Raw genomic sequence first — 26,673 nt, 5'->3', positions numbered from 1 at the left:
GCCCCCTGACAGTTCATTCGAAAGTTCTTAAGGAGACGTCCTACAGATTCTGGCCCACGGACTACATTAGAGCAGTGGAAACCAGTGCTTTGGTCTGATGAGTCCAAATTTGAGATTCTTTGGTTCCAACCATCGTGTCTTTGCCTGGTACCCACCGTGAAGCATGGAGGAGGAGGTGTGATGGTGTGGGGGGTGCTTTGCTGGTGACACATACTATACCAGCATGGCTACCACAGCATCTTGAAGCTGCATGCTGTTCCATCCGGTTTGCGTCTAGTTGGACCATCATTTATTTTTCACCAGGACCAATGAGTCCAAACACACCTCCAGGCTGTGTAAGGGCTATTTGACCAAAAAGAAGAGTGACAGGGTGCTGTGCCAGATGACCTGGCCTCCACAATCACCAGACCTGAACACAATGGAGATGGTTTGGGGTGAGCTGGACCGCAGAGTGAAGGCAAAAGGGCCAACAAGTGCTAAGCATCTCTGGGAACTCCTTCAAGACTGTAGGAAGACCATTCCAGGTGATTACCTCTTGAAACTCATCCAGAGAATGCCAAGAGTGTGCGAAACAGTAATCAAAGCAAAACGTGGCTACATTGAGGAACCTAGAATATAAGACATATTTTCAGTTGTTTCACGCTTTTTTGTTAAGTATATAATTCCACATGTTTTAATTCATAGTTTTAATGTCTTCAGTGTGAATCTACAATTTCCATAGTCATAAAAAATAAAGAAAATTCTTTGAATGAGAAGGTGTGTCCAAACTTTTGGTCTGTACTGTCATGTTTGCAAGTGGGGGAAAAAAAAAAAGTTTGAAATGATCAAAGCCTAATTTTCCTGCATCACAAAACCTGGAATTTTAACAGAGGTGGAAATGTTTATGAGCCGCTGTGTGGAATTTGACTTTTTTTTTCTCTTTTTTATGAATTACCGAAACAAAATACATTCTCAAATCCTATTCCGATCAATATAGATGCGCGTGTAGACATTTTGTCTTTGACGCAAACTGTCCCGTGTTTCTAACGTAAATTCACAATAAATATATCAGCCCACAGGAAACGACTGGACGAAGATGAAGGAAACATAAAAACACCGGACAACTCTTAATTAAAAAAAGAATCTATTTTTATTCAAAATATGCAACTGTGTTTCTGAGGTCCATCCTTTTTCGCTCATGGATAAACGTGGTCTGTGGCCTGGTCGTGGGAGCCTCCTCACACACACACGCACACACACACACACACACACAAACACACATACACACAAACCTTACTGTTTTTCTAAATGATTAATTTGACTGTTCGGTGAAGCCTTGAATCCAGCAGCAGCCCCCGGCCTTATTTCCAGACTGCCGGCTCTTCACAATACTAAAGACAAAATCTCTTAGCAATTTCATCACAGTTGTTAGCTTTCTCGTCTACCCTGACTGAAATGATTAGATGTGACCCCCATTAGTTGCTATAATGCATTAAAAACGTTTGATTGTTGAACTGTCTCCCTTCGTCTCAGCCGTCTGCACCGAGGACAGAAGGCCAGACGCTGCAGCCTGAAAAAGACAGATCTGCTTTTCGCTCCCCCTCTGTGAGCAGAACTTCAACATGGAGACGCTTTGACCTCTCGGCTGCGAAGCGAACCTTGTAACCATCTCACAAAGTTCTTCTTTTGTAGTTTGGTTTCCATAGGAACAGTTAAAAAGACTTAAAAAAAAAAAAAAAAAAAGGTCCAAATTTCAACGTGTAAAAACCAAAACAAGGAGCCTTTTCTCCGTAGAAGAGTCTTTGTGCTCCTCTGCCTTAACTTAGCCCTTCTCGGCGAAGACAACGGACGAACACAGGGGAGAAGAAGAGTCGCCTTTAATTCAGCTGCGTCCCTTCGTCCTCGCTTTACGCCGACGGGGCCCGGGCTTCGCTTAATTCTCTACCGGCGTGGGCTCTTGAGGCAGGGCAGGCACTCCTTCCTCCGCCGCAGGCCCGGACGCCTCCGCTGTGTGTCCGGGGGACGGGGCGGGCTCCGGCGGGGGCCGCTGGCTTAGGATCACCTGAACTACGTAGTCCCTGGAAATGTTGAGTTGGTCCAAGCGCAGCCGATCCGTCAGCGGCCGACCTGAGAAAAACCAGCGCTGCGTGGCGGCCGGCACGCCCTCCAGGTTCTGCAGGCGACGCTTCATCATGCCCACCGTGTCCGTGGAGCGCACCGCCAGCCGCAGGTCGCGGCCCGTGGAGAGCCGGAGCCGCAGCTGGCACTCGCCGCCGGGAACGGGGTCGCTGGCGCTGCCCGTGGATGGGTCCGCCGTCACGGAGTCCGGGTCGGAGCCGTCGGGCTCGTCCGAGCGCTCTTCGATCATGTTGACGGGAGGGGAGAGGCAGTACACCGGCAGCTGGTATCGATTCCCCAGCTCATCGTAGCACTCGGTCAGAGCGCCTGGAGGAAGAACACAACAGCGCATTAAGGCTTTTGCTGTTCGGTTTATCTTTGTTTTGGACACAGAAATGTAGGAGGAGCAACATATTTTTACTCTAGTCATAGCAAAGAGTACCCAACCAAGAAATTTGTCATGTAAGAGTAAAAAGGTATTTGGTAAGAAGGCTACTCAAGTACTGAGTAGATATTTATAACAGCTAACTTAATATTGGCCAGGCAAAAATATTTAATTATGTACAAATTCTGATATTTTAATGACTAACATTAACCATTTACAAACAATTACAAAGAAACAAATTCAGACAGAAGGAAAACCTTTCTAAACAATGTTTTTTGACATAAGACTTATTAAACTAAGCAGTTTAATGTATATACGGTAGGTTAGGACAGTGCAAAGTACTTCCAATGACAATATATTGTGTTTACTGCATAGTTACTTGACCTGTAAATGGCTCAATGAGCTCAGCAGATAGAAAATACCATTAAAGTTACAAACAAAAAGTTTTTCCTTAATATAAACTGTAGATGTGAGTCTCTCTGGGCATTTTTGGTTGAAACAACTTTGTTCTTTATTCAGTGAAGTTAAAATTGAATTTTTACTCAAGACTAGCTATATTGTTTTATAATATTTACTTGAGTAAAAGTAAGACGTGGAGTGCAGTAAAACTACTCCCAGAAGTACATTTTGTTCAAAACGTTACTCATGTAAATGTAACTGAGTAAATGTAACTAGTTACTAGCCACCTCTGCTGAGGGCTGAGACAATTATAAGTCCTCTGTCGTATGTCTCGGCCATCTTTGCCATTTCTTCTTGCTAAAACAGTGCAAGCTCTGCCATATTGTATGGAGGGAAACAGAACAGCATTTGTTTCAAACCTCTGATTTAGGTCTGGACTTTGACTAGGCCATTGTATCTCTGACTGTATGTTAAGGCTCCATTTTCCCCATCAACTTTGACAAACGTCCCTGTCTCTGCTAAAGAAGCTCCTCCCCACAGCATGATGCTGCCATCACCATGTTCACAGATGGGACGGTGACTCGGGAGTGATGTGCAGAGTTGGTCCTTCTCCACAAAAACATAATTAGCAGTTAGGCCAAAAAAAAATAAAAAATAAAAAAGAAAGATAAAGATATTATGGTCTTATCTGGCCAGAGCGCCTTGTTTAACGTCTTTGCTGCGCCCCTACCTGGCTCGAAGGAAGAGGCAGTTGGTTTCACTGGATGTTATTTAAGGTTATCAGAGTAAAGGGGGCTGAGCAGTGGAAATGCACCACAGAGTTTTTATATTGCTTAATCTTTTTTCTTTCTTTCTTTAAAAAAACAAAGACTCCATATCCTGTTTTGGTAAAGTTAGGCACTACTTTTTGTTGGTCAAGCTAGTCAAATCCAGACAACACACCATTACATGAGCAATAAAGAGTTTGAGGGATATTAATACTTTTTGAGGTAATAATTAATTTTATAACCACATCCAGGTTTAATGCGTACTGGAAGCAATAACTCCTCAGCAACAGCAAGACCCCGCTTACGGTAACTCGCATCACGCCGACCACACAAACGTAACTGCATGACGGAAATGTTTTATCATCAGTGGGGTAAATAATTAACGGGCAGCGTCCAGTGGAAAGCTGTTAAACCTTTTTTCCAACTAGCAGCGTTGGCCGTTCTTACCGTAGAAATAACGGCACAGGCCTCGTTTTTCCTTGGAATTAACCGGCTGGTTTGATCAAACGGTAACATGGTTCTATGTTTTTCTCTCCAGTTTTAACAGCGCTTACAATTCCCACTTTTATACGACGGAACGGGGAAATGAAAGTCGAGCACGACGGAAAACCGAATCTCCACTACTTCTTCAAAACAAGTAGCAGGAAGACCCGATGAGCCGGATGTGCTGTGTGTCAAGCGTTATGTCACCAGGGAGAATAAGAGGCGTAGCGGTCCGGCTCTTCATATGGGAGACCCCCAGCGATCCTCAGGGGGATTTCAGGCGCGTCCAACACACGGTACCTTAAAGGTGACTAGTTTGCACACCCAGTGAAACACAATCATTCCGTCCTGGCGTTGAAAGCAGCTTTTCTTCCATCGGTTTAACATGTCGAGGATTGATTTAATTAAATGTCACGCCCAAACAGCCACATCTCTGTTGTCTTATTTTCTGAGAAGACCTGGAAAAATTAAGTTAGACACTGCACAAATTTTATTGATGTAAAGAAAAAAAAAAAAAAAAACTCCCCTGAATTGAAAGCAGCCCACCTCTTGTGAACTACGTTTAGAAAAGGTCGCTCAGCCGGTCGCGTTTGATGACTTACACAACAGGTTCTGCGGTAAGTGAAACCGAGCCGAGAAGCCCACAGGATGCTGATCTCAGTTGTCAAAGTGCAGTCAGGGGGAGGGGACGTGAGAGTAAGACCAGGACCCAGGGAAATGTTTGACCAACTCCGTGTAGGAGTGCAGGGCAGAAAACGAGAGCCTGACTTACGATGAGTCTGAGCGCGGTGACGTGGTTAACAACCGGCGCTCGTCTTAGAGCTGACTGGTATGAAGATCAACGCAGCTGGGTTACGTGAAAGCTATTCTGGTTTTAAAATGCGTGCCTTTGCTAGACCGCCAGGCTAAAACAGGACCCGTTTGTAGCATATATTTTTAACAGCGCTCAACGAGTATCCTACAAACACACTGATACATTAGGAAATAAAAAAAAAAATCTACTTTGAATTTTACTTTCTAATGATTTTATTGTCTAAAAAAATAACAAAAAACACACGGTTTGATGTTGTTTTGAGGAAACATAGGCAAGCACCAGAGTCTCTCAGTAAAGTAGGATAATATAGTATCACAGCATTTAAACACAACCTATTAGCTTTTAATGAAAAGCAGAATAGGACTAATTATTCCTACTGCTGCTAAATTACTCTGACAGATTACAATTATATTCAGGTTACCTATAACATTTATTCATTAATGTTTTACCTTTGATACAGACTTAAGCAACATTATACAGAGCTGTTAGGGTCCATTTCATAGATTTCTAATTTTTTTTTGTCAGTATAGATCAAAACTAATGTCTGTTATTAAAGCAAAGAAAACTTGAATGACGATTTTATTCATTAAGCAAAAAAACTGCTCAAATATGAGGTGAAAAAAAAAGTGCTATCCCCTAAACCTAATAAGGGGGTTGCACCACCCTTGGTGGGAAGAAATCATTTGCCATAAAGGGCAACAATTCTTTTACATGGTTGAGGGGGAATTTCTGGCCACTCTTTACAAAATTGTTTTAAATTAGCCCCATTTGAGGGTTTTCCAGCTAAATGACCTGTTTGAAGTTATGCCACAGCCGCTCAGTGAGAATTAGCTCTGGGTTAGGCTGCTTTCATGGTGGACTTCCTGCTGTGCTGCATAACCCGAGTGTTTAAGGTCACAAACCGATGACTGGACATTCTCTTTCAGGATTGTTTCTTTTAGCGCTCAGTATTCTTGGCTCCATCGATAAGGGCATGTCTTCCAGCCCCAGACCCTCGCTCCATGCCAGACTGCCTGTATGATGATCTTTTTCTTAAATGCAGTTAATTTTATATCAGATACCAGTTCCCATTTGGTCTCGTCAGGTCAGAGAATATTTTCCCCAAAGGTCTTAAGGGTCATCAATATTTTTATTTACTTTTTTTGTTTGTTTTAGCAAATGTGAAATAAGTGTTTATGGTTCTGCTGGTCAGCAGTGGGAACTCTGCTTGGACGAGATTTTTCTTGAATCGTGAGCATTGACCTCAGCTGAGGCGAGTGAGGCCTGCAGGGCTCTACATGTTGTTGAGTCTTCATATGCGCTGCTGGAGCACTTTAGGGTGGCCGCTCACTCCTGGGAAGGTTCACCACTGTCCCATGTTTTCTCTTCTGACATCTCATTAAAGGGAATTTAAACCGTAGCAATGGGATGGAGGAAAATGTTTTAGCAGTTTTCAGACTTTTTAAACCCTTTTGTCAGTAATTGGCCCATGTCTAACTCAGACTTGTTTCATCACCTGATTAAAATGCAAGACTTTGGGTTCTCTGTCACCGAAAAACAAAAGGTAGGAAATAAACCACTAATAGAACGTAGCCTGAAGCTGGATGTCTAATTTCAACACAGCTTTTTTCAAACCGAAATTGCAATTTAGTTGCGCGGTATTATAAATCATAGTCAAATAGTTGCAATATTAAAACGTCTATTTACACCTCTGTCTCGCATAAGATTAGCTGCGCACACGGTACTAGACGACACATAGATGTGATCATGTTACAGCATCAAAAGGTGAGAAACACATTTGAACAACAGCCTGGTCACAACAAAAATAAAAATGTTTTTTGTGACTTGTAGCACTGATGTAATTTATTCAAATTTGGTGGCAGATCAACACAAAATACTTTCTAAATGAAAATTAAAGGAATAGGCTTCATGGTTTTCAAACTTTTTTTTTTTTTTTTTTTACAAATATAAATCTGACAAGCATAGCGTGCATTTATATTCAGGCCCCTAACTCTGAAACCCCTAAATAAAATCCAGTGCAAACAACTGCCTCCAGCGCTGTTTCTTACTATTAACACACAGGTGGACTCTGTCTGTAATTTAATCTCAATACAAATCCAGCTGTTCTGTGAAGTCCTAATGTTGTTTATTAGAGAACATTACTGAGCAAATGGCACCATGAAGACCAAGAACTATATCAAACAGGCCAGAGATCTAGTTTATAGCAAGGTTAGGTTATAAAACAATACCCCAGGCTTTAAAGCATCTCGTGCAAAAATGAAAAACTATTCCACAACTCCATATCTACCAAGACATGGTCAACCGGCACTCTGGACAGCCCTGAAAACAGCTTTCAAGTCTTTCAGGCAAGCAGCCCAGAGGCCAACGTCAACTCTGGAGGAGCTGCAGAGATCCACAGCTCAGTTGGGAGAAGCTGCTGACAGGACAACCGTCAGTCATGCACTCCCCAAATCTGGCCTTTACAGATTGACACGACTATAGCAGCCGTTGAAAGAAAGCCAGAAACTACATAGAGTAAACGTATCAAAGAAGGATTTCTGGACAAATGAGATAAAAAAAAAAACAATTTTAGCAAACATGCAACACAATGTGTGCTGCAGAAAAGAAAAAAAAAAGACTGTACCAGAGTGAGCTATTGATGTATAAATAAAAACAACAGTCAAATAACATGGCTATGCACCTTTAAGGAGTTCATTAAACATGGAAATGTTTCAATTGACCGCTCATACACACAGATGACGGTTTTCTCTCACCACTAACTGGTTTACAACCTATTTATGCCATCGCATTGCCCCAGTCTGGCTCATTTAAAACCTTGACTGTGGCAGCACCAAAAAAGAAAAACCGTAAATATCAGTCATGTGCTACTAATCACAGTAGGGGGAAAAATACCAAACCATTTCACCCTCAGACCTGCAATGAAAAGCGGATGAGTCACCTTGTTTGCGGGTCTGGCCTTCGTGAATAATTCACAAGAAATTTCAGACAATTCCTTACTTAACTTAAAATGCAACCGGAGATAAAAAAAAAAAAACAAAAAAAACAATTTAAACCAATACAAATATGATATATTCTCAAAGTGTCCATTTACGCAAGTACACACAATTTATATCTTATGTTTAAAGTTTTTTTTTTTTTTTTTAAAGTCCATCAGTTTATGTGTTTCTAATACAGGCCCATCTTAATTAAAAAAAGAATATCAATACAAATTTAACTAAATAAATAAAGACAAACACAAATTACTTGTGCATCTTTTTGTACCACATTTTTCCCTCCACTCAACTTTCCTATTATGGTTGGATACAGCACTCTTAACGGCCAATTTCTTTAGCAAGGACCAGAAAGTCTGCTTCACATCTGTCAAGTTTTTCATGTCTTAGCCACACGTCACCTTATGGGGCGACGGTGGCACAGAGGTTAAGGGGTTTGTCTTGCAATTGGCGGGTTGCCGGTTCGACTGTCTCTGTCGTTGTGTCCTTGGGCAAGACACTTCACAGCCTCACCTCTGTCAGTCTGCCCCAGGGCAGCTGTAGCTACTAACATATCTCAGTGTGAATGGGTGAATGACTAAGACTGTAGTGTAAAGTGCTTTGGAGGTAGTCAAGACCAGTTAAAAGCGCTATACAAGTACAAGCCATTTACCATTTACACCATGGAAATGCCATTTCTGTACTAAAAATATCTGATTGACCAGATGTAATGTTGACAGGGTTTCCATTAGTTTGAAGTAATAATCATCAAATTTAACATATATATACAATTCAATATATATCACTATGTGTACACTATGTGTAAATTTAAAATGATGAATTTAATTATTGAAATCAATCCACTTGTTGATGATTTTCTAATTTACTGAAGCGCTCTATTACCGAGTGTGGAATGGAACCTCATCCAAAGCTATCCGATTCTCTGAATGACACTGTCAAAGCCACCATGAGTAATGGAGGTAACTTGAGAATTACTGGCATGTCCCAAAGTGACCTGACATGTTAACCATGCTAGGAAAATCAACATTCAAGTCTGAGCAAGTGTTTTCCAGGCTATTGGCAGATTAAAATAGGCCTACCCTGTGTGCAAAACGTTCAAACCCCTAGTATTTATAAAAAAATAACAATAAATATGGAATACCAAATCTCAATCTTTGGGTGAGCTACTGAAAAATTAGCTAAAAGATATTGAAAAAAACAACCTGAAGTGAACCCCTGATAGGAAGGAATTTATATGCCAAAGAAGGCATTATGTGCATTATTTTGCAGTGTGAGAGATATTTTCCATAATGATCAGAACTAATCAGAGCTTCTTAGAACCAGGCAAGCTGAGCCCTTCGAGCCTAAAATCAGAAACGGTAATTTTAGTCGCCATAATGCAGCATCGTTAAAATTAAGTGGGTTATTACTTTCTGATCCATTCTGCTCAGACTCTCCTACCAGGCAGCCAGCTCCCTCCCCTTGGACTGTGACCGTTATCTGTGGCGGACAAGGGTGTAACTTTGGGTCTGCCGTTGGGGGAGTTAAGCTCTCTGCCAATTTATCTTTTTATTTATTGAATGGTTTCATTTCGTCAATAATTTAGACTCATTCAACGTTCCTGTATTAGAAATACATTCTGATCCTTTTACTGAGATTTAATTAACGTTTCTGTTTTCTTTGTATTTACTCTGCACCTTTTCTGCTCCACGTCAGTTCGTCAATAATTAAAAGGCTTAATTTAGTTATCTTTTTTTTCCTCCCAAAACAGGTTTGTAAATGTTTTATGAGATACCAAAATGACTAAATTTTTCAGGCGTATGTATGAAAAGGTGCGCTATGATTTGGCGGGCAAAAATTACAACTAGATAAAAAAAAGGAAAAAGAAACAGCTATAAGTAATTAGAAAAGAGCGGGCAAAAAAAATAGAAAATTTAGATGGACAATTTACTTGTTGAGGTTTGTGACCTGCTCATTTCTCTCTACCTCACTTTGGTCACCTACTTTTACAAAAAGTTGAAAAGCATTGTGTAAAAAAAAAACAAAAAAAAAACTGGGTACCACAGCAAAACATTTCTGTCTGTATGTGGTCGCTGTGCCACTTTCATCTCTCACCCTGTTGCCAACTCAGACTCACGCCGACTCACGTGCGTTCGCACGCAGGTCGACACACGCTCCTGCCAGCAGACATGAAACGTCCGATTTGACAAAAGCTAAACAACAATACGCAAGAAACAGATAAGGAAAAAGTTTGCGAGACTAACTAATGACCTGCATTTTTTCTTTTTAAAACGCACCAAATTTAATCATGATGATGATGTGATGATGATGATGATGGCAGCAGTTACACTCTTATGAGCAGCAGCTCATAAGCAGGAGTAACTCTCCTATGTTCGGTGTTGTGAAGAAGATTCAACAAAAGCCAGGTCACTCGGTTAAATAAATGTTAAGCAATAAAGCTTCATGCATAGATATAAATCAAGCGGAGCGCTAAAGCGAAAGCAGTAATGCTCCACTTGTGAAAGTAAAATCTGTCGGGCTCATTTTGGCATTAAGACAGCAATTCTTAGTGCTACACTGCCAGACAGAACATGTTAAAGAAATAAATGGAAGAAATTGATTTACTGTAAAAAAAAATGGGGACGTGGCTCTAAAAGACAAAAACAAACAAAATAATAGGAAGTCGTTAGTCCGCCCTAACAGGATGGACCTGCAGGACTTTTGGTCTACAAGCCAAGCAAAGCTGAGCTGACAAACAAAAACAAATAATCTAACCCAAAAAAAATGGCAGCAGGATACAGTCAATCAAACTAAAAACATGAAAGTGAAATTAATACCAGACACTTCACAATACCAACCATTTAATAATTGGTATCGAAAGGTGGAGAGCGACAGAGAAACTAACCAAAAACAAATAAAGAGGAAGACAGAAAGCTGGCTAGACAGGAGAAAGATGGATAAAAAGATTAAAAAAAAACAGATAAAGAAGACATATTTATATAAATACATAAAATACACTATATAGAAGATGGATAAAGACCAACACTCACCACCCAGACCAAATTCCTATGGGAAACACTGATAATTCATATATTTTAATACAAATGTGGACAGTGTGAAATCTGTTTTTAGGTCAGGGTATGTTACTATTCAATTCATCAACTAAAAATGGAAACGAGTATGGTACAACTGTAAACCTGCCAAGACCTTGTCTACCTGAAACAACAGGCTGGGCTTAGTGAGCACTGAAGACCATGGTGCCTGCTGTTTAACGTGGGAAAGGAAGTGATGCATGCTATCCGTTTTTAGAAACTCTGGAGGAGCTGCAGAGGCTCACGGATCAGGTGGGAAAGTGCAATCTACCAGGGATGTCGCTATGCAAAGTTTTTAAACTTGATACCGACACTAAGAGAAGTTCTCAGTACTCAATATCTTTTTCAATACCACAGAAGCACTTTTTGAAGGCACAGGGCTCTTTCTAGTCAAGAGCAAAAATTGTGATTAATTACAAGACAATGTTTGAACTTCCTTAATTCGGGCAAAACCACAAAGTAGGGGACATTTGAGCACTCATTTAGAAAAATCAGTCATTTAAGTATCACTTCCTTATTGGGCAAAACAATAGAGAAGCTAATAATAGAAGTGTTAAAATCCTCCATGGAAGTACGTACTTTTGAATCAGTTGTTTAATTATTTTACTTTTCTATAAACTGCTTGATTTTATTTTTTTTGCATAGACCTGCCGTAGCCAAGTGAAAACCATTTCTTACAGTGCAAACAAGGTTCAGGTAAATGCTAATGTTTTCAGCAGCAGCTCTGTGTCATGACCTTTGGACTTTTTGGATTACAACTCCACTCCTCCCAGCCAATAGTCACCTAATTAGCTCCACCTGCTGCCACTAATCAGGCCCAACTCTGCTCACCTGCCTTCTTCTACCTGCCAGGTCGCCTGTCTCCTCTCATGTGCTCGGCTGTAGTAACGCTCCCAGTACTGTGTGCCTGCTGGATGTTCAGCCCTCACTGATAAAGGCTTCCAGTGTCTGCTCTGTTTCCTCAAGGTCCTGCTGCTTGCTCTGCCCGCTCTGGTGAGCCTTCGGCCTGCATCATCTGCTCAAGTCAACTCCTGCCTTCATCACCTGGTCTGTCTGCTGTCTTCTGGAGGCCTCCTTCCCATTCCTGCCTGCCTCGTCTACTAGCATTCTACTTCTCAAACCTTTTTAAAACGCACTGTGTTGGCTGGATTTTGGGTTCACGCCTACAAACTCGACACTCTGTACAATTTCTCTTTCTGTGATCAACTACATTATCAAGGTAGGATACCAGGGGTTTTCTAGTGTGTGGTTTTTTTTTTTTTTTTTTTTTTCCTTCAATTGTTAGCTTCAGTCTGGCTCCACCATAACCTGTTTATTATTAGCCACATTAACCCCCACTAGCCCTTAAAACTTAATGGGGGTGCATTGGTTTGTTTCGTTGCTTTAATCTTTAGTAGAAACTGGGCTGGTAGCTAATCACTTTCCTGCATTGATTCGTAAACACAGAACAACGGAGCGTTTCGTGGTTCTGAACTGAGAGGCTCATCTCGAAGGGGAGCTCAGACTGACAGAACCCTGTCTTTGGGCTTTCTGCGTCTGTAACGCCAATCTTCAAACAGATGGTGTTGGCTTATGTTGTCCGGGGGGTTTACTACTTCACTGTTGCAGATTCAGGAGCTTTACTGACAGTTTAAGGCGCTCTCAAGCATCAGTGTGATAGGGTTGTTGTGTTGTGTTAGCATAGCAGGCACGTGGCATTGTAAACAACTTTCAGTGTTTTTATGAATGACCAAAAAAAATGTGGATGCAGCAAGCGCTCTTACCAGGTCCTGCTGCTATCAAGACATAGAGCCAAGCATGCTTGTGTGTCTTTTTTTGTAAAGACAGAAAAGGTTCCTGATTGGATTGCATGAAGCAGTGATGTCAAGCCTGGGGAATTCACAGCTGCAACACAGCAGGATGTGAGCTGACCTCCCAAACTACCAAGAGGAACAAAGTAAAAACATTAAAAGGTATCCAATATACAGTCCCCCTCCATTCAGATAAAAGTGCTTCACTTACTTTCTGTTGAGCTAATGATTAATAATAAAAAAGTACAAGCTTGAATCATGGACAGGCATACATGTCATAAAATGACATGAAAAGCAAGTTCACTCTTAATTACCTAAATGTAAACCAAATCAATTATGCTGTGAGAGAAATACTGATGTAAATGTGTTTTTATGGCTTTAACACTTCAGTTAAAACAACTACTCAGCCATTTATGCTTTTGACATAATGAGAATATGGAGTTTAGTCTCTGGCACACAGTTCATCTCACTCTCTCACTCTGACACCTTCACATTTACACTTATAATGAAACAAGATGTGTGAAACCCACTGCGGATACCATGGAAAAACATTACAGCATCCGATGCTCACAACAGAAATGGCATCTTACCAGGGGAAGAAAAAGGACAATCTCTATCCTCCGCTGAGGCAACATGACTCATGGGATTATATGCATAAGGAATAGATGGGGAATGACGCACTTGCAAAGCACCTACTCGTGCAGCTGATCACTGTTAGGGGAGGTTTATCTACTACATAAGAGCCAAATTTAGTGTTAGAGATTTGCTAAATTTCCAAGCGGAAGTTGAAATACCTTGGTACGAAAACCAAAACCTGAAGTGAAACGTCTCCCTGGGCTTCATCTTCTCCCCAACAAACCTGAAGTCATCCTACATCCTCCACATGACCTGACTGCAGCCTAGATTAATCATGCACATTTGTCCTGATCAGGATTTTTTTGTTTTGTTTCAGATTCCGTCATTTTTTAAAGAGTTGTGACCCAGTCCTATTTACTGTGACCTGTAGTCACCCCCCTTTGGTATTTTTCACGTTTAGTTGCCTCACAACCTGGATTGAAGATGGACTGTCTGAGAACTTCATTTACGGAACATGCCTACAAGCTATTAATATTTCTTATGAAGCAAACAACAAATATGACAGGATGCATAATTGTTCACCCCCCAACCCCCCAACTCTAGCGTCCGCCGCTTCAGACGCCTGAAATCTTAAAAACGCGGCGTGTGACCTCACGACGCTCCCAGAGGCGCGTCAACCAGAGACTTAGCATGTAAACCAGATGCCCCTCATGCTCAAAACGTGTTTCGGTGTGAAACCGGGCATGAACAGGAAGAACGTGCAAATTCCATAAGGAAAGGCCAAAGGCCACACCAGACCATGATCCAAACCCAGGGCCTTCTTACTATAAAGGCAACAGCGCTACCAGCTGCACCACCATGCAGGCCCAAAAATAAAACATTATTTAATAATGACATTAACATATTCATTGCTATATATATATATATATATATATATATATATATATATATATATATATATATATATATATATATATATATATATATATAGCACTTCAGATCCTCCATATAACACTCGGCTGTCTTGACATCTATCAAACAAATCCTCTAGGTCCGTTTCCAGTTGCTAAGCTTCAGCACTCCAAAATATGGTTGAAATGCCTTCTACCCACTTTGCATTAGCCATAAAATAAGCAGCCATTAAACAAGCTAATTAAAAGATTGGTTAGGAGACTTTGCACAGGAATAATTACATGCTTGTATAAAATGTATTTATTACAAGGAAAGTATAATAGGAAGACTGTCTTTCCAATTAAAGCAATCAGAGAGTCAAAAGTTATGTTCTCAATTTGACTTTGTAGTGTTAAATACCACAAAGCCAGAATTATTGATCTCATTTTGGACTTAAGACTCGAATTTGAACAGCCTTAACAAATCAGCCACAAAGACGGTCTACAGTCACCTGGCAACGGTTTCAAGGATTAAAGGGATAATGTCTCAGCGTGAGCTAAGAAAGCTCCCAGGCTGATTACTGGCATTTATCCTTGTAGGCTGAATTATTGTAATGGTGTCTTGTATTTACTGGCTGGCCTAGAAATTTTAAGACTGCTACATTTGTTTCACACTACCATTTTTTATTTTTATTTTTTTTAATCTGCGCTTCCGTCAAGTCATTTTATTACTATATTTTCCATCCTTAAACTGTTGATGATCTACGCGAGTGAATAAGATAAAAGCCAAATGGCTAAGATAAGAAATGTTATTTACTTTCACGGATTGCCATATTTTAGCCTCTAGATAACAGGGATCCCTGAAAATTTTTTTAATGTCTTCAAACTCACGAAAAAGCAAGTTTAGAGCACTATGAACACCAAAGGGTCATTACGAAATAAATAAGCTATTGGGGAAAAAACATCATTATGAAATAAAAATAATATTTTATTATAAAAGATAATAAAAATACCGGAACAATTTTAGATTGTGAAAAGTATTAATGTGAAATATTTTTATTATACACATTTAATGAGAAATATTTCATAATATTGCGCTGATAATTTTATAAGCATTTGGTTATTTCACAATATCATTGTCACTTTAAATATTTTTATTTATTCATGTAGATAATAATTTCATCATGTTTTTATCTATCAACAGGAGAGATCATACTTCTCCAATTTTAGCTTCCCTTCAATGGCTTCCTGTTAAATCAAGAATAGAATTTAAAATTCTTCTTCTAACGTATAAAGCCCTTAATAATCAAACTCCATCATATATCAGAGCTCTGATTACCCCGTATGTTCCTAACAGAGCACTTCGCTCTCAGACTGCAGGTCTGCTGGTGGTTCCTAGAGTCTCTAAAAGTAGAATGGGAGGCAGATCCTTTAGCTATCAGGCTCCTCTCCTGTGGAACCAACTCCCAGTTTTGGTCCGTGAGGCAGACACCCCGTCTACTTTTAGGACTAATCTTAAAACTTTCCTTTTTGACAAAGCTTATAGTTAGAGTAGCTCATGTTACCCTGAGCTATCTCTATAGTTATGCTGCTATAGGTTTAGGCTGCTGGAGAATATCAAGATTTATTTCTCTCACTCTGCTGAGTTCTCCTACTGTTCCCCAATTTTTTAATTGTTTATTTTAACTTTTAGTTCTGTTTTTTTTTCTCTTCATAGTAGGTACATCTGGTCTGGCGTTCTGTTGGCTGTGACATCATCCAGGGGAAGCAGATCATCTGCCATTACCATGTAACATAGAAAGGATTCCTGGATCAATGTGTGCTTTTGTGTCTCTGCTCTGTCTTCTCTAACCCCCAGTAAGTTGTGGCAGATGACCGTTCTCACTGAGCCTGGTGCTGCAGGAGGTTTTCCTCCCTGTTAAAGGGGAGTTTTCCTGTCCACTGTCGCTTCATGCATGCTCAGTATGAGGGATTGCTGCAAAGCCATCAACGATGCAGACAACTGTCCCTGTAGCTCTACGCTTTTTCATGAGGAGTGAATGCTGCTTGTCAAGACTTGATGCGATCTGCTGGGTTTACTTGGATAGGAAACTTTGTGACCAGTCTGTCTGATATGATTTCATTGAATTTGACTTTGTAAAGTGCCTTGAGATGTGTTGTGAATTGATGCTATATAAATAAAACTGAATTGAATTTGTTTCATTTTGAGCACTTTGGTGTTCCATAGTACACATATTCAAAGTTTTGAAATTATTTTCTTCGATTTAAAAAAAAAAAAAAAAAAAAAAACTAAACAAAATAACTTTCATTACAGCTTAATTTCAAAATGAGTACAATTCCTATAAAATATTGACAACTAAATGTAAAAGTACTACAGAAGACTTATAGTATGTTATGAAAATCAGTCGCAAGTTCAGTAACTTCCTTACCTTAAGTAATACCGTCTAATTTAGGATAGAAACATTTAAAATGTTCATGGTCAGAGCTGCCTAAGGTGACTTTTAGCAATTACTCTAGTTGTGCTGTTATATTAAAGTGCTGGGGGATGTTCGAGATTACACTCGGCTGCCTTTAATCTCTTCCCTCTCCATATATGCATACATTAAATGTTGATGGTATTAACTTGTTTTTCCTTCACTTTATCATCTGCACAGCAGAGACTCCTGGACCCCCTAAGTATTGAAAAGAACAAATTCAAGACTTTTTTTGTAATACGGAGACAATACTAAGCTTTTGAATTGAATTATGAAATAATTGAATCAAACTGCAATAAACAAAATTCAATTGGGCCTTGTTAACATTTTATCCTCACTTTATCATGCAGCCTTTAGTCGGGACTTGATACTAAATAAAAAAAAAAAACTTTATTCCACTACGCTACTTGGACCTTCCCACTCTATTTAGAGCTAGTCATTCCAATTAGATATATTAAACACATTGTGTATTTCTGTTTAATACATGCAGGGAGGTTTTCCAAGGAATCTAAAATATTTTGCAGAAACTGTATCATTATGGTGAGGGAGGTGGGGTGGGGGGGGGGGGGTTCATGTATTACAATGAATGCAGGACTTTACAGTGTGAGCAATAAAGTATATTAACAGCCATGAATTGAACAGGTAAGAAAATGGCTCTACAGAAAAAAATACCATGAAGTTAAGATAATTTAGCAAAACATAACGTTTTGTCACAGTTTTCATGTCAAAGACGGGTTTCTGTTGTGTGGGCGATGGCCCCAAGGATTGTCTTTTTAATATGCACCCACCTTCCTAAATGTAGTCACTCGAGGCTGAAACAAACAGCCACTTTCATGTGTTGGTTATTGATTTGCTCTGTAGCACAGACACTCTCCCAGCAGCTTTTACTCCAAAATGCGGTCACAGTGATTCGTTTAGAGGAGTTCAACTCGCTTAAGCTGCAGGCTGAACGATGTACACGTTTATATGGGCTCCCTTTTTTTTTTAACAAAACAAATTGCAATAAAATCATGACACGGCAGAAGGAGCAGTGAAAAAGCAGCTCACTATAGCAGCACACTTCCTGTTTGTGGTAGTTCAGATGACAGCTGAAACTAAAACACACTTCCTAAGGAAGCTGTACTGCTTAGTTATGTTCTCAGTTTTGACACACGATCCATTAACGCTTGCAGCATACGCCTGTTGTCAGCCGGCACACATTAATGTCAAAACCATTTTAGGGTTATTCCAACAAAAGTTGTTAATTTAACAGAATAAAAGGCCAATCTCAAAAAAATTTAATATAATTAAAAAGTTAATTTATTCCTGAAAATGAATGAGTAAAGTCATATTAAACAAATAAATTACATGCAGAGTGATATTTATCAAGCATTTTTTTCTTTTAATTTTGATTTGATCTATAAGTGATGAACCTGTGGCCCTATATTGGTGTTAAGGATGTCCAGGCTGGTTTAATACTCACCTTAGGTTAAAGCCTCTCAAGGCTAACGGCACTTTTACCTTCCACAAAACTTTCTAGTAATATACCTGAATACAGCACATATATTCCAGTATACACCTAGCTTCTCTGTCCCCCTCCTTTTTAAGGATTGCGATCTTTTCTAATCACTATGTAAGCATAACATTTCAGTAACTAATCGTCTCTTACCATGCGGTAGTGTGATGCTGGCCCCGTCAAGGATGGCCTGAGCCAGTAGGTGGTCGTTACTCTCAAAGGCACTGGCCGCAGCTCGCAGCGCATCCCAGATCTCCTTCCGGCCCTCAAATGCTGGCGCCGTATCCCAGAATTCATCTCTCTTGCTGCGCAGCTGGCCCTCTGTCATCGGGTAGTCACTTTTCCATTTAGGTCGGTCTCTCTTCAGGGGCTGGTTACGGCCTAGAGCCACTGACGGCAAGGAAGAAAGAGAGAGGGATTAGACGAGAGGAAAGACCAGAAGACGGAAGGTGAGAGAAGAAGAACCAAACAGAAAATGTAGAAGGCAATTTTTGTAAGAAAACAAAGATGTTTAAAGGAGAAAATGAAGGAATTGAGAGCAAAGCATAAAGCTTAAAAGTAAAAATGAGAACAAGTGGACTGCAGAGATCATAAAAATAAGATATGTTACTAAGAGCAAAACTGAAAAAAATATATCAAAGATAACCTGAATAAATACAAAAGGAAGTTTTCAAATAATTTTATTAAGAGGGAAAAAAAATGAATGAACCCACACCAACTTGGTCCAAGGTGAAAAAGTATTCACCCCCTACGGCTCACACCTGCTAGTCCCACTGTTGGCGACAACAGCTGCCATCGAGCATTTGTCATAAGTGGCCATGAGTCTATTATGTCACTGTGCAATTGTTTTAATACAGCTACATTGGACGTATTTCAAGATTGATCGGCCTGTTTAAGGCCCTGCCAAAGCATCTCTATGGCATTTAAGGGCAAACTTTGACTAGGTGACAAGGCCGCACTAGAACCCTGTGTCTGTTTTGAGCCAGCCGGACGTGGATTCGCTGGTGGTCTCCGGATCGTTGCACTGCTGCTAAACCGACGCTCTCATGAGCTCATGGTCACAAATCATTGAAGAAAACTGTAAAGTAGGAAAATAGTTCTTTTAACAGCTCTGAAAAATAAAGAATTACCCTTTTCTTCTTTTGCTTTGGCACTGAGCCGAGCCTCACAAACTGACCTAAAGCAACATTATACACCATTAGTGATGTAGAGCATTCACCCAGAATAAGCTGAGCTAAAGGCTGGCAACGATACGTCCCAAACCCGGTTCAAATGTTAGGATAGTTGCAGCAAAAAAAAAAAAAAAAAAAGAGCTCCATCTGCAGCAGAATGGCTGACGAATATCACCATCTGGATCAGCGGCGAACACCACGCAGGCACAGGACAGCGAGTGCGTGCGTGTGTCCCGGGTGCACAACAGAAAGGAGAAGAGGATCAAGATATCACGTTCCACCCGCTGCTGGTACACATGTACTCCGATCAAATGGCACGTTCTAATCACTCAACTTCAACAGGCTGCTTATAGGAGAACAGGGCCTTCAGCGGCCAAAGGTTACGCAGAGTTAAAGGCACGGTCACTGACTGATGCGATCCATAAACCTACTACATAACGATCCATCATCAGAGCAGAGAGCAGGCAGTAGTTACTTTCTCTCTGGGACTGCTGCTGTTCGTTTTTAGATTTTAGTTTTAGGAGGGAAAAGGATGTATTAGCTACGAAAGCAGCCGGCTCAGGCCAGACCAGCAGTCTTAATTGCAGAATATTTTTTATGCAGTCGTTTTGAGTTGACCTTGATGAAGCTGAATAATTCCAGGAATTACTTCCACCCAGCAGCATCAGCAGCGGGGACGACCCAATTTTGCACGACCTACCGCCTACGAGTCGACTTGCATCTTCTCTAAATGGGTAAATCCGTTTCATACCTACACAGTGGCATTTCACGCCGACGTCCTTAAGCCACGGTGTACGAGTTTATATTTCATTATTTTTGGGACTCGTGGAGACAAATTGTCATAATTTGAATTCAGTTGTATGCTATCTGAAACTTTTGTATGACGCCCCACTTTCCGTTTTACTTTGGTTCTGATTCCAAACCGGGCCTGTTGGCCCTTATGAAATATGACAGATTATGATGCCTGATCAAATCAAAATAACTAGCCGTACAATCACATCTACCCCCCTGACGTGTATATATCAGTGCATGGTTAGCATGACACTTCCTGCAGCCAGAAGGTAGAATGAGCACCACCCAACCAACCCTAACTGTTGTGCACAACGCGCACTGATCTCAGCATATTTTTATCGACTAGTGAGCCCACAACCGCCTGTACATTGACTGTGTGACAGAGATTGGATGATTGGGGTTTGATGCTTCTGGTTTATGGGTGCAAAGCGGAAAAGCGTTGCTATGAAGTGGTAGTAAGAATTGGCGAAGGGTCGGGCTGAGCTATAGAACCATTACAATCACTTTATTTAATTTGCAACGGCTCGGGTTATCTGCAAAGAGTAATTTCTCTGACTTATTTAAAAGGATACACCACTTCCTACTCAGACTCCAGAAGGAACGGCCAAGTTGAATTATATTGTTGCTTACAAGCGACTACAGGAATTTGCCATTAACTTGTCAAGATTTGTTTGCAAACACTGTGCAGGACCCAGACGCACACTATCAAAAATGTTCTTTGTACGACTACAAACACAGATTTGGTGATTGTTTTATATCCTCGCTGAATTAGAAATTTTTGATCTTAATGTTATTTAAAATGCACGACCCTAAAAACATAAATTTAGAAGAAGTCTCCTTGTTGACACACTAGCATGGAAGTAGGAAGCTTTGCGTTTGCTAAGTCTTTGTGTGAATTCAGTAGCTCTTGGGGGTCCCTGCTTGTCTGGGGTCCTAAGTAGGGGCTTTTCATCCAACTTAGGGCTGGGCGATATGGACCAAAAATAATACCTCAATATTTTTAGGATGATTGCCAATATACGGTATTTATCTTGATGTTTTTTTTTTCTTTTCAGAAATTATAAAAAGGCATCTCTAAATCAAAGTTTGATCCCAAATGTCTCCTAGGCAAAAAAATTTTAACAAACTGTAGATAAATATGAGACATAAATACATAAATATACATAAAAGTATAATTCCAGGCCAACATAGACCATCCCCGTATAAACAATTTAGCCTCATTTTAAATCTCTTTTGAAACAAATATCGATATATTTCCCAGCCCTAATCCAACTCTACCCTTCGTTTATATTTTAATTTGTCTCCTTCTTCTGCAGTTGGTTAAATCCCATCATATCCTGTCCTCACAAATATCATCAAATACCATCCACACACACACATTAATAGGCAAACTTTGGATGAATTAAGTTTAGAGCTGCACAATATATGGAATCACAATCATCACTGCAATATCAGTGAGTGCAATAAGGCAGTCGCACTGCTTGGATGCAATATCTGGCGGACTATAATATCTTTCTCCCATGCATTCAAACTATGACTGACAATAATATATTTGGCCAGTTGAATGGACCTTCACTGTCTCCCCCTGAGGCTCACAGGGAGCGATAGTGTCATGCTAAAGGAAAAGAAATGGAAGAGTGAGTAAAAATTTGGATCAGTCTCCCACCAACAGTATAGTTTCAGTATTCAACAATAATATTTAGTTCTATGTTCCTCTAATATGGTGCACCCCTAATTAAGATGGTCTGGAGTAACTTCAATGGGAGACAGCAATCTGCAACAATCCAAAAATAAGTGTCAAGGTTTTATTTGCAAAGTAACAAAGCAACATGGTGGGCACAGTTGGGTACTAACTAAATTAGAGAAGAGAGCTTCATAGAAGCTGGAGGAGGCGATTTGGATTTGCAACCAAGAAATGGAAATGAAAGCAACTTAACAGCTTATTTTTAACTGACAAAATCAAACAATATGTAGTCATTGTAGTAAAAAACTATGAATTTTGCACAAGAGTTCCGCTTCCGTATTAACCCACTTTCCAGCTCATGTTTCTGACTGTGTGACAAAAATACATCTTTAAACATTATTTGACTTCGTCGTCCTTCGATAACCCTTCAGGATTCATGTAAGCCAGTATTTGTAATTTCATATACAGTGTTTTGACTTTCACTAGCCCAGTAAAAAAAAAATGGTAAGGACATCTGCTTTACTTAGAGCAGAAATGTGCAGCCTTGCAGAGGGATTCGCACCCTTCTAACCTTTATAACTTTTGTGACATTTCAACCAAAAACCCTGAATGGAGTTTATTGGATTTTTATAATCCGAACAGCACCGTATGTAAATCAAAGCAAAACAACAAACAGGTCCGGTCGCATATCACCGTAAGATACACTATGCCCGCGATAAAGCACGGTGGTGGCAGCATTATGCTGTGGAAATGCATTTTGATGTGTTTATATGACCCGGCCAAAGTCTAGACCGAATGCAACTCAGGATCTATGGCAGGCCTTAAAAACTGCTGTTCACAGCAGGGCTGCGCGGTATAGAGCAAAAAAAAAAAAAAAACAATCGTCACACATCATTAATAATATTATCGCAAAGGACCGGGTGGAAGGTAACACTTGTTGGCTATTTAAACCCCAGCTTTCAATAATTCACCCACAGAAAACCAATAATATAGCCAGCAAGCTGGACAGTCTCAATGCATTTGAGACTGAAATTCAAAGAAGGGAAGCAGCAAAATGTCATAGGAGAAAGAGATGGGTGATAATTAACCAATTAAACGGAAATGTTGCATTGGTTGCGTTTCCAGTTGTGCAAAGAATTACGACGTGTAAAATCTTAAAAACAAAAAAAAAACGTGCATCTTCTTCTTTGCTCCACTTTGTCTCGGCCCATCGCGTAAAACCTGAGAAACGCATCGAAGTTTAGCTTTGCAGCCACGACATGATAAACGCAAGTGGCCTGAGTCGTTTTTTTTTTTTTTTGCATCTCAAACGTGCGCTCTCTCTGTGTCTCTGCTGAAAGTGTCAAATACCAGCAAAAATAAAATAATAATAAAAAAAAGCAGAAGTATCATCTAGTTTAGCGAAAAGCGGCCTCAGCAGCTGCCAGGAGAGGCGCAAGCAGCAAAGAGGAAGGCGTCCAGGAAACCAAGCTCTATCTCTGCATCGGCGCTCAGCCTCCTCCTCCTCCTCCTCCTCCTTCACCCAGATCTGGGTCCCAGTCTGCAATTAAAGACGAGGACAAACGCAGGAAACTATCCCACAAACTCCGCGCAACAAGCTCCCGCCAGCTGAAGGCAGCTTGGCCAAAGTCTACCGGGCTTTAGGGATTGGAACTCGCAGCAGCGCATGCCTTGCTGTCTGTGGCAGCCAAGGCATATGGACGCGGTGCTGAGAACTAAAACGCTTCGTTTTTACCCGAGAAGTTGTGGACGCCTCCTCCCGTTAATTCCCTCCATCGCTTTACAGTTCAAATTAAGCTCCAAAAAAAAAAAGAACAAAACAATAATCAACACAAATAAAAGCTAGGAAGAGGATCCCTAAAAACGGAGCCGGCGGTGGGTTTGAGTCGGTGCGTAATTTAAATCACCCCTGAATCACGCCAGAGCGCCTCTCAACAAGCGCCCCCACCACCGTGACCCATATTTGTTGGACATACAGCAGCTAGCAGGCTAGCTAGCTCCCCTTTTAGCCGGGCTAGCTCCGTCAACAGCAAAGAACAAAGGGAGGCATCGCAGCGCACTAAACCGGGCTCGGTTTGCCGAGTTCATGACTGTCCTCCTCCCCCCCTCCACGGGTTTAAATCCCGCCGCCGTGGACGCAGACGCCGCGTCTGTCTGGGGGGGGGGCTCCGGGTTGTTATCATGGCAGGCGAGGAGACCTCCAGCCAGGACAAGCATGCCGAAAAGCCTGCAGGAAGAAAAAAAAAAAAAAAGCAAACCTCCCAGCGGCTCTGTGCACCGCGGGACCCCGCTAAGTTTACCTCCAGTGCCGTCCGAGTTCTCGTTTAAGCTGCCCGAAGAGTCGTGGTGGCTCCCGACACAGCCACCCATGGATGTTTCGGCGGAGCAGCCCGGGTTAGGTAGCTCACCCCCCGGCCCACAGCTAGAGCTACAACCCCCTCCTCTCCGTCTCTCTCTCTCTCCGTCTCTCTCTCTCTGCTGTCTTCTCAGCTTCCCCCCTTCCTGTCTCCTCTTTCCTCACCCTGTCCTGTTCTGTCCTCCTTCACTCTTTCTTTTTTCTCCCAGCAACTGCGCAGTTTTCTCTCCCTCTGCTTCATCCCAGCAGTAAAAGGGGAAAAAAGAGGGTTCACATGGTTACAAGGTGACCGACGGAGGAATGGAGGAGGACAAAAATAAAGAGAAGCAGGAGGAGACTCAACAAAGAAGAAGTGCACTTGAAAGAAATAAGAGAGAGAGGGGGGGGTTAAATAAAACAACACCACATGTTTGCTTTGGCGATAGTGAAGAGGGCCATGGCGCGTTTTGACACTTCTGCAGTCTCGTGTTTTGGTGAGAAGCTGCTCGCTTGTCCCCGACCAGGAGATGCCGAGATGCTTCCGCCTCGTCTGCAGAGTGTCAGGGGAGCCCTCCCGCTGTTATACTGCAGTGGCTCGGTTTCACATGAACACATGGGACCGGCTCTGCTCCGTTCTGGCTCCCTTGAAAATATCAGTAGTTGAGTGGATGGTTGGATTTCTAAACGTGCAAAAAAAAAAAATCAGCCTGTGTTTTTGGTAAAAGGAAAAGCTATTTCCACTTTTCATGTGCCGCCTTGCTCTAAAAATGTATCTGAATGAAATGCATTTTTTTTTTTTTTTTGCAACAATGTGTGGTTCCAACCTAGCCTCGTGAGACCATCCTGATCTCGCGAGCTTTCAAGGTTTCACTCGCAGATCAGTCTGGCTACTCTCCGTTAAAGAAAATTTGGAGCCGTTCACCAAACGAACGTCCAATCAGCGTTGGCTTTGAGGCGGGTTGAGGTGTGACGCAACGGGAAGCGCGACAGTTCAGTCTAAAGAACATGGCGGCTTCAGCCGATGAAACTAGCGTTAGCGCGGCTATCGAGCAAGTTTTATCGGAATTACAGAGTATTTCTTTGCTGAGCTAACGAGCCTTTACCTGCAGCAGCAAGAGTAGCTTGGCTTGTGGTTGTGTTTTCGTCGTCGCTGTTGACGAGTACGTCATATGCTTCGTTGATCTGATTGGTTTATTTGGCCTGTCTATCACCAACATAGGCCAATCAGCTAACCAGTATTTTCGCCCCTTCCCAAAATGACTTCAACGGAAGGTTTCCAGATGGATATGCGGAGCAAATCTATCTGGCAGCGTCAGGTTAGTTCCAACCACAAACTTTAATACATTTTAATTTGACTTTATGCAGTGGCGGTTCTAGACCAAATTTAGCAGGGGGGCCAGGGTGGGGCCAGTGTTTTTTCACAGGGGCACAGAACAAAAGATTGGGGGGTAAAAAACTTAACATGTCAACATTTCGTCGTTTAATATATTAAGTAAGCCAAAGAGCCAATTGTGGCTCTTGAACTGCAGGTTGCAGACCCCTGATCTTTTATCAATACAGCGGGAACTTAACGTGAAACAGCTTAATTTTAAATTAGTTTTTTTTTTTAACATTTCTTTCTTAATTATTTTATTATTTTATTATTGGGTAAAAACATAAACAAAAAAATACAACTGATCCAGATGACCAGTCAGTCGCGGTATCTTTGTCAGCATTTAATATTGTAAGAATTTTAATATCATGTTTTTAGTACAGGGGCCATAACAGGGGCCAGGAACAGTTCTACAGGGGCACAGGCCCCTGTTGGCCCCTGTCTAGAACCGCCCCTGATTTTATGTGAATACCCTGCACAAAGTTGCACAAATGGGTGAGGTGGAAGTGAAACAAGTTGCTGGTGATGATCATTCCATAAAAGTGAAAAAGAAAAAAAAAATGAACTGGATTTTTTTTTTTTTTTTTTTTTTTTCGAAGTTTGAAGACGTTTCGATTCCCATCCACAAAGCTTTCTCAATTCAAATGTCTGTAGTAGTGTGAAGTTCCACTACAAAACAAGCTTTATCTTGTTTTGGCTTAGATAACATGCGAAGCCGAAACCGAAACTGGTCCACCCCTTTGCAATGGGGAGTCGTTAGGCATGTCAAAGTGAAACAAGACATGCCTTTTTAGATTTTCTTTTTTTAATTTAAATTTGATTTTTTTTAAAATGTATTTATATAGCGCCTATTCACAACATGTGTCAACTCAAGGCACTTTACAAAGTCAAATTGAGTCATATCATCCAGACAGGTTGGCCAAAAAGCTTCCTATCTAAGGAAACCCAGCAGATTGCATCAAAGTCCTGACAAGCAGCATTCACTCCTCCTGAAGGAGCGTAGAGCCACAGTGGACAGTCGTCTGCATTGTCCATGGCTTTGCAGCAATCCCTTGTACTGAACAAAAAGAAAAAAAGTGACATCTCT

General features: G+C 41.0%; 1 protein-coding gene across 1 annotated transcript; it reads right to left on the bottom strand.

Annotated features, from left to right (window-relative positions):
* Window positions 1–1,314: 1,314 nt before the first annotated feature.
* Window positions 1,315–24,543, bottom strand: LOC105916229 (ubiquitin domain-containing protein 2). Its single transcript, XM_012850617.3, has 3 exons — window positions 24,180–24,543; window positions 18,385–18,621; window positions 1,315–2,424 (listed from the first exon to the last, which is right to left on the bottom strand). Exons 1-3 carry the CDS (start codon window positions 24,247–24,249, stop codon window positions 1,913–1,915), a joined length of 819 nt encoding a protein of 272 aa, XP_012706071.1. The 5' UTR covers window positions 24,250–24,543; the 3' UTR covers window positions 1,315–1,912.
* Window positions 24,544–26,673: the final 2,130 nt, after the last annotated feature.

The sequence above is a fragment of the Fundulus heteroclitus genome, chromosome 11 (assembly GCF_011125445.2).
Source record: "Fundulus heteroclitus isolate FHET01 chromosome 11, MU-UCD_Fhet_4.1, whole genome shotgun sequence".
Taxonomy (NCBI): domain Eukaryota; kingdom Metazoa; phylum Chordata; class Actinopteri; order Cyprinodontiformes; family Fundulidae; genus Fundulus; species Fundulus heteroclitus.
This window is presented reverse-complemented; position numbering and strand designations above follow the sequence as displayed.

Coding starts and splice junctions, on each gene's coding strand:
- LOC105916229 (XM_012850617.3), bottom strand. CDS start 24,249: ATGGGTGGCTGTGTCGGGAGCCACCACGACTCTTCGGGCAGCTTAAAC. Junction 18,622..24,179: donor GAACTCGGACGGCACTGGAG/GTAAACTTAGCG, acceptor CCTTGCCGTCAG/TGGCTCTAGGCCGTAACCAG. Junction 2,425..18,384: donor CAGCATCACACTACCGCATG/GTAAGAGACGAT, acceptor TTCTTCCTCCAG/GCGCTCTGACCGAGTGCTAC.